Source organism: Nanorana parkeri, unplaced genomic scaffold, assembly GCF_000935625.1.
Source record: "Nanorana parkeri isolate BGI_ZX_2015 unplaced genomic scaffold, ASM93562v1 scaffold807, whole genome shotgun sequence".
NCBI lineage: Eukaryota > Metazoa > Chordata > Amphibia > Anura > Dicroglossidae > Nanorana > Nanorana parkeri.
In genome coordinates this window covers 167,907-178,088 of record NW_017307075.1, presented here as the reverse complement: position 1 = coordinate 178,088, position 10,182 = coordinate 167,907, and the positions used below count along the sequence as shown (strand labels likewise).

At 41.8% G+C, this 10,182-nt stretch overlaps 1 protein-coding gene across 1 annotated transcript in view; it reads left to right on the top strand.

Annotated features, from left to right (window-relative positions):
* Nucleotides 1–10,182, top strand: part of POLL (DNA polymerase lambda) — a 23,528-nt gene that overhangs the window by 10,839 nt on the left and 2,507 nt on the right. Inside the window, exons 5-8 of the mRNA XM_018565031.1 lie at nt 3,477–3,791; nt 5,383–5,556; nt 6,118–6,246; nt 8,923–9,091. Of these exons, the coding sequence (XP_018420533.1) occupies nt 3,477–3,791; nt 5,383–5,556; nt 6,118–6,246; nt 8,923–9,091 (787 nt within the window). The remainder of the gene's footprint in view (nt 1–3,476; nt 3,792–5,382; nt 5,557–6,117; nt 6,247–8,922; nt 9,092–10,182) is intronic.

The following is a 10,182-nucleotide window of genomic DNA, read 5'->3' as shown; positions in this document are numbered from 1 at the left end:
CCCCCCCCCCCCCCCCCTCCATCTTAATGTTATCATTCACTGTTGCAACCTCTGATAAATCAATCTGTTGCTGTCGGTGGCTTTTCAAGGCCGGGCACTGTTAAAAATAGGAGATCTTCCAACTCTAAACCTCTATAGTATCCTCAGACCTGCTTGGAGGCTTTTTTAAAACTGCTGATTTGCTGAAGATCCTGACCAATCTACAGCGGGTGAGCACATGGGTTGCCTAACTATTCTCATCCTGGAAAAATGAAGTACAGTAAACCTTTCAGATAATCCATTCCTTGTTATGTCTTCTTTAGATTTCCGATTGCAGTAGAAATGTTTATGCTGATCTCATGAAAACATTCTATACAGTGCTAACATCTAAAGTGATACCAGGGCTGTATTTGGACTGAACACTCCTTTTAAAAACATTCTTTACACTCCTTTTAAAACATTCTTTTTAAATACTACAATGCATTACCATATGTTCAGCATAAGTACAGGTGAAACTCGAATAATTAGAATATCGTGCAAAGTTCATTTATTTCACTAATGCAACTTAAAAGGTGAAACTAATATATGAGATAGGCTCATTACATGCAAAGCAAGATAGTTCAAGCCGTGATTTGCCATAATTGTGATGATTATGGCTTACAGCTCATGAAAACCCCAAGAACCCCAAATCCACAACCTCAAAAAATTAGAGTATTACATGCAATCAATAAAACAAGGATTGTACATAGAACAATATCGGACCTCTGAAAAGTACAAGCATGCATATGTACTCAGTACTTGGTTTGGGCCCCTTTTGCAGCACTTACTGCAATTACTTTTGCATGATATTCTAATTATTCGAGTTTCACCTGTAGGTAGCAATCTGTAAAATTTGGTTACAAATGTTACAATTGACATAACTAACCTGGGAGTGTTTTCTATTTCTCCAATGTAAACCTTTGGGAAAGTGTTGCTTACTCTAAAAAGAAAACTCTGTCAGGTGCCTGACATGCCGGTGTCTTGTCCTAGTTTATAAGTCTTGCTGTTGCTTTATTGAGATTGTCAGTCATAGTGATGAGCCAATAGTAAAGCACATGAGGGAGAGACGAGCCATAGCCAGTGACCAGGAGGCTGATCAGCATTTGTATGAGAGCATTCCGGGTTACAGGGGTCCGGAGACGGTGTGTGGGCACCTGGCGGTGTCTGATATTCAGAGTACGGTAAGTTGAATTTGAGTTGCAGAATGATGCAAAATTATTGTAGTAGGAGGGCAGCAGTTGACAGAAGTTAGTTCAGCATGCCCCAGTGTACCCCAGTAACTAAACTGGGCTGGTAGTTTTACCTCTTTATGTTTGCAGTTTATTTATTGCAGTGTTCAGGTTGTGTAGTTATCCTCTTGTTCCACACCCCCATGATTGCTCCTCTGCTGACACTTTCTGAATTCAACCTGACCACACTAATGAGGTGTTTGCATTAAAGTTTAATGACATTTAAAACTCATTTTTTTAACATTGGTATAGAGTAGTCCGGTTTTATTGCTGTCTGTCACCCCGTTAGGGAAAGGCACTCACTCTAATTATCCTGATCACCATTGGCATGGGGAAAGGAAGAGGGATAAATCCAAAACTTTGAGTTGCCACCAATACAAGACTAGAGGGGACATCTTCCAATGGGGGAGACTTGATCCTGTGACACCCCTCACATTGGAAATATGTCCTCTCACTTCCTCTTGAGTCTACAGGACAGGAAGTGAAAGGAAAACTCCCTAATGAGATACGGAAAAAAAACCTGACAGCACTTTTAACTAGAGCTGCAACAGTTAATCGATTTAGTCGATTAAAATCGACGATTGAAAATGTTTGCAGTGCTGGAACAGGTGTGCGGGGTTGTGGTGGTGGAAAAGGGGTATGGAGGTGCAGTGTGGAACAGGTGTATGAGTGTGATGTGGTGGAATAGGTGTTTGGGGGTGCTGTGGTGGAACAGGTGTACAAGGGTGCTGTGTGAAACAGGTGTATGGGTGCAGTAGTTGAAGAGGTGTGTGGGGGTGCTGTGTGGAACAGTTGCATGGGTGTGAAGCGGTGGAACAGGTGTATGAAGGTGCAGCGAGGAACAGGTGTATTGGCGTGCAATGGTGGAATAGTTGTGTGGGGGTGCCGTTGTGGAACAGGAGTACAGGGGTGATATGGTGGAACAGGTACGAGTTACGCTATGCACGCCACGCCCACCACACAAGCCGGACACATGCCCGCAGAGCACGCCGCCGCGACTTACAAGGGTTCAGAAACAGGTGAGGGAGACCTGTTTTAATGTTTCCTGTTTAAAAAAAAAAAAAAACAGCACACTGTGCAGCTATAGAGGAACAACAAATCCCAGCAATAATATATTAAACACCCGGTATAATGTATTATTGCTGGGACTTGTTGTTCCTCTGTAGCTGGCGTTATTCTCCATTGCGCTGTATAATGTATTATTGCTGGGATTTCTAGTCCCTATATAACTGGTCAGTGGTAATCTGCATTGCGCAGTATAATCATTTATACAGCGCAATGGAGAATACCACCAGCTATAGGGGACTACAAATCCCAGCAATAATACATTATATACAGCGCAATGGAGAATAACGCCAGCTACAAAGGACTACAAATCCCAGCAATAGTACATTATAGTATAATGTACTATTGCTACATTCCTCTATAGCTGCTGGTATTCTGCACTGCGCCGCTGTATAATGTACTATATTGCACACCACACTTTTTTTTTACTTCCACCGCGCCAAGCTTGCTCCCGTGATGGACTACAATCTCAATACAAACTAGTAGTCCATCACTGGAGCCTTTTTTTTTCTTTTTTATCTGATTAATCGAACTTAATAATCGGCCAACTAATCGATTATGAAAATAATCGTTAGCTGCAGCCCTACTTTTAACTCTCCTGTTCTCTATCCACAATGGAATAAAAAGTTTGGCTTCAGATATACTTTAAGTAAACGTACGCACGTATACAGTATATCCACACTTGCATGTAGCAGTGTAGCACATCAACACACAGGTCTTCGTCCATAGTCAAAGCACTTTCACTTTATTGCATAAGCATGGCAGTACAGAACAGTCAAGCTCCCATTTCACATAGCAATGTTTCAGACCAGGTCTTGTCCTTTGTTTTAGCTTGACAAAGACCTGAAACATTACTGTATGAAATGGGAGCTTGACTGTTCTGTACTGCCATACTTATGCAATATAGTGAAAGAGCTTTGAATATGGACGAAGACCTGTTTGCGGATATGCTGCATTTTTGCATGCTTTAATTAAAGTTCTTCCATGTGCCGAAAGAGGTTTTATCCTGGAACCAGGCAGTGGATAAGATGTGCGCTCCGGTAGTTCTATCCACACTTGCATATAACATTCCTTAAGAAATGTTTTCTTCAGTGTTCTTCGGCACTTTAAAAAACAATATTAGATGCTCTTAACCAACAGTTGTTTCCTTTTCTCACTGTGAAGGAATCTGACGAGGGCAGCGATGGAGAAGATTTAGGTGTAACTCAGGGTGACCTGGATGCATTGATGTTTGGCCAGCAGGTTACAAAGAGCACAGAGAGTGAGAAGGCCGGTAAGGAAGCACCGGCGGTGGCTGGAAAGTGGGTGTGCGCCCAATCATCTGAGACCAAGAAAGAGAATTACAATCAGTTTATCACTGACAAGCTAGAAGTACTCGCAAAGGCCTACTCCATTCAAGGAGACCGCTGGAGATCTCTGGGGTATTCAAAGGCTATAAATGCGTTAAAAAGTTATCACAAGCCAGTCACATCATCTCAGGTAAACTAACACAAAAATATCCATGAATACAACTTTTGTTCTATATTGATTGTAAGGAGTGTTGTAAATAAGTGGAATTCTTTCGCTTCCTAAGGGCCTGTTTACGTCATCCCAATGCGTTCCTTCCCGCAGTGTGATCGCCCGCACCGGAATGCTTGGTACCGCAATGACCCGCATTCCAGTGCATGCACTATTTTTTGCGATCACACCGCACTGGAACACAGGGCATTGTGGTACCACGCGTTTTGGTCCGGACGGGAGGCATGTATGTGGTGCAATTGAAATGACCAGCATGCACCCTCCCACCCCAGAACGCGGTGAGGCTTTGTTTATGCGATCCAGTGCATTCATGGCACGAAAGCATGCCGTAAACGCATTTTACAGTGTGAACAGGCCCTAAATCAGAAGGTCCAGTGTGTGCAGTTCTTAAATTTGATTTGCATATTAAAGAATGATCCACAGCCATGCAGATCATTCCTTTTATACCCTTGTGGAAATGTAGTATCCAGAACCACTTGTTTTTAGAACATCTGGCCTTCTTACTATAACTTGTTTGGTAATACCGTTGCTTTAGATGTAACAATGTCATCAAATTCATATTTCCTAAATTGGATATTGTTGGCTTTTATGTGTTTAAACTTCTTACATATTTTCTAATGCATATTTTTTAAAGAATGTAATAATTGGAAAGGCACCCCTGTATGGACTGTTTTGGTCATTGATTTCACTTAGACTAGCAAAATAAGATGCTTGATGAAAAGGATATAGTCATAATGTTCGTTTTTATTCTTCAAACATTTGTGTAGAACTGCTATGGTTAGCAAAAAATAAGGCACTGTTGGTATATTGTAATAAGGTCTCAAAAATGTACATATCATTTGCTAAAACTATAGAAACTTTAAAATGTGTACATATTTAATGAGACATTCCAGTCCAAATTGAAATACCGTAGTTGCACATTCTACCTCATTACCTTTTATCTGTAACCTGGTGATTAGGGATTGGATTAGGGACCAAACCCGGTCTAAACCTAAGTTCCTCTGAACATGGAAGGAAACTCCTTCCGCTGCTACCCAATCCGCTGCAGCTGGGGAATTTCCCACCTGCTGTTGCATGTAATCAAAGGAGTGGGATGCAGCGATATCATTGATCTTATATAGTCACTTGGCAATATTTGGTTAATGGCATTTACCATGAATGTCCTGGCCAGCAGCCTATTGGGTTGGTGGCCCCATGACACATTTGAGTTCAGTGGAGCTACGGTTCGGAGCGGGTTTGATCCAAAACTGAGCTTTGCTCTACTGGTGATCCTGGACTTCACCTTCACTCACTTAAAGTTCCTTGCTGCCTATCACATATGGAAATGTAAAAAAAAATGAAAGTACTACTACGTAGTTTTTCACTCCCACTAATCAGACATACCTTGGAAATTTGAATGTGATTGCTGCGTTTATGGATAGTTTTCATAGTTTATTGAACTCCTCTACTTGTCTTAAATTCCTCTTTACCAATTATGAACTTTAAAGGGAAGAAATTGGCAATGTCCTTTGAACTGTAGAGTTCGGTTTGTTCACACTGCTGTTGTTTTTAGGAAGCTGCCAACATTACTGGCATTGGTAAGAAGATGGCTGAGAAAATCGATGAAATACTGGACAGTGGACACCTGCGGAAACTAGATCACATCAGTGACAGCGTTGCTGTGCTAGAGGTCTTCTCTAACATCTGGGGGGCTGGTGTAAAGACAGCCCAGAGCTGGTACCAACAGGTATGTAATTACCTTTTTTTGCCTCATGTATAGGAAGCATATTTGTTGCTGGTAGTGGCTCAGATTTCACCTTCCATTTGTAGTTCAGGTTGAAAAGTGAAAGATATAAGCTAGGGATGCACCGATATATCAGCCGAAAATGGCACTTTTGGCTAAATGCCGAAAGTGACATTTTCCTGCCAATACAGCGGCACATCTCAGCTTTCTTTCCTCCCCGCTGGGGGCTGCTCTGTGTCCCAGCGGGGAGGAGAGAAAGTGACAGCCTTAAAGTAAAAAATTAATTAATAAATAAAAATCAATATTACATTTTTTTTAAAAGTTTATAAAAAATAAATAAAAATAAAATATTTTAAAAATGTGAAAAAATTAAAAATAAAAACATTTTCGGTTACGGCCTGACAATTTTTTTAATTTCAACTTTGTTTCGGTTTTTACATTTCTATTTCGGTGCATCTCTAATATAAGCTGATGGTTGTGATACACACTTTTCATTTAAGACATTTTGTGTAAGTCCAATCTAACCATATACATTGTGCACTGGTTATCTTATGCCTTTCTTAGGGATTTCGAAGTTTGGATGACATCCGCTCCAAGGCAAACCTGACCAACCAACAGGCCATTGGCTTAAAACATTATGAAGACTTCCTAGACCGCATGACAAGGGAAGAGGCTGGAAAGATTGAAGAAACTGTAAGTCTGTTGTAATTTACTGTTGCAGAGAATGAATGTTTGCCTTGGGTTTTATTGTGCATTGCTTTGTTGAGCTTATGAACAAAAAGTGACAAGATTCTTGTCACTGCACCTCTGTCTGACACTGGTGTGTTTGGGGATCTTGGATGCATAGTGTGCATCTAAGCCATACATTATTTTTATAACTACTTTCAAACGGATTGATATTTGGCCTAAGGAAGAAACTTTAGTCATAGTTTGCCAATAATTGTTCCATGAATTGTCCCCACCAAAATTTACATCCACTTCTATAAGGGTGGATGGAAATCTGATGACGTCACCCACCTTAAGGGCTTGTTCATGCACTGTCCAGTGCGTTCCAGCACGGTTAGTGGCCAAAACACACTGGATCGCGTAGAGCAAGCCTCCCTGCGTTCTAGGGCGGGAGGGCGCGTGGTGGTGCCTTAATGTCAAAGGCACCGCAGACATGCCTCCAGCCCGCAGTGCGATCGCACCACAGGCATTGCTGTGCCATGCGTTCTGGTGTGGGCGATAGCGTGTGAACAAGCCCTTGATGCTGTGCTCATCTGGCCATTCTCTTGTTACCTGCAAGCGCCAAAGCCAGAAATTCAGATTCAAGTCCAGTGGCTTGTTATCAGTTTGCCTGTCCATGTAAGATGAACAGGGGTCCTAAAACATATGGATAGGTAATGCTGGACGTGCTAATCTTTTGAAGTTCAGAAGGCATATTGTGTGCATGTTTGCCATGCAGTGATCATGTATAGCACACAATACAACCAAAGGGCAGCAACTACAAAGCATCAAATTCAGCTGGAACATAACGGACTGTCACTTTGTTAATAAATAGCTGGCAATCCCTTAACAAATTCCTGGGCTCCTTCTTTTTTGCCAGATCTAAAGTTGATTAAAGTAAGGTTAAGCAACATGTGAGCTCTTTGGCTGCTGGGAATGGAGCTGGAAGACATGATCAAGCTGTGCAGATAAACTCTGCTTTTGTTTTCAGGGTATTTGTGCCTTTTGCCTCTGCAAATTTCTTTTTCTTCTATTATTCGGGGCACAACATTAATATATTCTGTTAAGAAAGGGTTCTCTCTCCCACAAGCTTCTGTAAGAGCACAGCTCTTTGTAATGATCATCAGGACACACTATTTCAAAGACAGTCTGTTTGAGAAAATGAAAAGCGGCGGAGTTGGAAAAGTTGCTGTTGAGTGACAGGATCCCTCGGGGTGGGTTGGAACGGGGCTGCTTTATGTTACACCTGCATACCCCCATCACCGTGGAAGCATCGGTCATTGCGACGCTGTCACTCAGCCACAGAGCCTGATTTTAAAGAATGCACACCAAACCGGACCCCACTGAGAATCTTGTTCCCATGCGTGTGATTAAAGGCCAAAGACTCATTCCCCCCACTGCCACCCTCCCCTTTTTGTTCAAACACGGTTGTCACGTAAAGGATTTTCAAGAATGACTTTCCAATTTCAAGTACCTTTCTTCTCCCCTCCCCGTCTTTTCAAAAGTCAGCCAGGTTGTTGTGGCTGCTGCAGGAGGAGGAGCCATGGCCCATTGTTGTTGTTGATTGGATTACTTGTCCCGGGTCTCTAGGCCCCTGTGGGTGAAGCCCAGGAGAAAGAGGGGATTAAGGGATTAGGCACTGTCCTTGCTGTATGTTGCATCAAGAGCTCGGGGAAGCTTTGCACTCCGTGGCAGTGTAGCAGGTCCTTAGAAATCTTCATTAAAAAGAGACAAAATATGCATGAGAAAAGAGTGGTGACCTTCTTAGTCATGTCACCGGCACACACAAGACAGAATTAATGGGTTTATTCTGCTAATAGAAGATGATCCTTAATTGTTATAGAGAGATAAAAAGGAAAAACAACACCGAAAAGGCGATATTCGGAAGCTGCAGACCTTTTAGTATGTCATTGTCTACAACATCTGGGGAACGGCTTACTGACGCATGTCACTCTGGATTTGTGAGGGAATGTTTTATTTAGGGCTGCTCCACTTGCTATACATATTAAGAACCTCTTTTCTTAAATGGGAAAATCCTAACTGTTTGCAAACAGTGACCTTATCTCTGCAGTGGATAAGAAAAGATATATATATATACATACACGCACGCACACACATATACACACATACACTATATGTGCATACATATATGTGCACAAGCCAAAAGTTGCACAAGTTAAATTGTCCAGCTGTACAAACGTCATTGACTATGTAGATTATGAATACTGGGCAGGTGGCCATTTATGCGGTGGGCTTAACCAACCTGTATAACTACTGTGTGTGAACGTGAATGCCTATATTCACTGGGTAGAGTTGGTGCTGCACATAGCTCCCTGTGAATACCAGTAACAAGGATAAGCCATATAGAACCAGGGGCCAAAAAAACCATGAGGGAGATTTATCAAAAGTGAAGCAGAGAAAATATAGAGCAGCTGTGCATGGCAACCAATCAGCTTCTCTCTTTCATTTTCAAATCTTAACTGAAGAGAGAAGCTGAGAGAAGAAGGTTGCCATGCACATCTGCTCCAGATTGTGTGTGCTCCAGTTTTGATAAAATCCCCCCTATGTGTTTTCCCAGGTTTATGTAGATCCTGTCTTGTGCAGCCCAAGCAGAGCTTTATACCTTTGTTTATAATATAAAAACCTGCGTCTTCTCTCACCCAGGTACGGAAAGCAGCCAAGGACATTAATCCAGAGATGATCAGCATGGCTTGTGGCTCATACCGGCGACACAAATCGACATGCGGAGATGTAGATGTCTTGGTTACACATCCAGATGGGAAGTCTCATAAAGGAATCTTTAGCAAACTCATTGACGGCCTTAAATCCCAAGGTAAGAATTGTGCCTTTAATGAAGACTTAAAATGCACCAGCTGACTTTACACACAAGTGTGGATCACAAATCATTCCTAAACAATGTCAAATGATTCCGACCTGTACTTATTTAGGAATCAAAGACCAGGAACCAGCTCTCTCCAATCTGTGAACATCGAGGTCTGTAATTTAGATATGGTAATAATAAAGTGTAGCATTCCCGAACTTGTATGTGTTATTACGCTCTGAATTTTTTATTAAGTGTTTACCTTTGAAGTTTACAGTCATTTCTTTTCTAGTATATATTTCAAAATAGGACCTCTTAAAATACAACCTACGTTCTGTCAATATCTAAAGCAAACATTTAACCAGGCATGGTTTTATATGAGAGAACTGTAAAGATACATGTATAAATATGTTTACACCAGCAAGACTAATGAAACAAACTATACACCCTGATTCTGTAGGTTACCTGCCTATATAGGCTAAACGAGGCTTGAAAGTGAGACCTGCTTTCCGCTAGTCTACTTTTATTACTACAGTGTATAAACCTCTAGTTAAAGCATGTCATGCCCAAACCTTTTTTTCTTTAGCATAGAGTGAGAAAGGGTTAGAAGCTCTGTCAGATTTCTTTTAGAGTGATTTTCACTCACTTCCTGTCCTGGTGACAAAAGTTTTACTAGACAGGAAGATAGGCAGTGCGTTCCGGTCAGAATCCGGACCGGAGCGCACTGCATCGCGGCCAGCTCACTTTTTTGCCAAGCTGGAGGGGGCGTGGCGGGCCATTAAAGTGAATGGCACCGTAGCCACGCCCTGCGGCCGCAATGCGATCGCCCGCACGGGATTGCAAGGCACATTGTGCCTGCAGTGCGTTCCGGTGCGATCAAAATAGTGCTTGCAGCATTTTGATCGCACCGGAACAGTTACGTTCGAGAAACTCCACTTATTCCAAATTTCGAATGACATTTGTCAAGTCTCTGATGGCCTTATCTAATGTTCTGACGAGATTCTTCATATGCAAGCTAATTTGAATATCTACCAGTCTATGGCCAGCTTTAAAAAACACTTAACATTTTTCAATTAAATGTAATTGCAAAGTTAAGGAGGAAG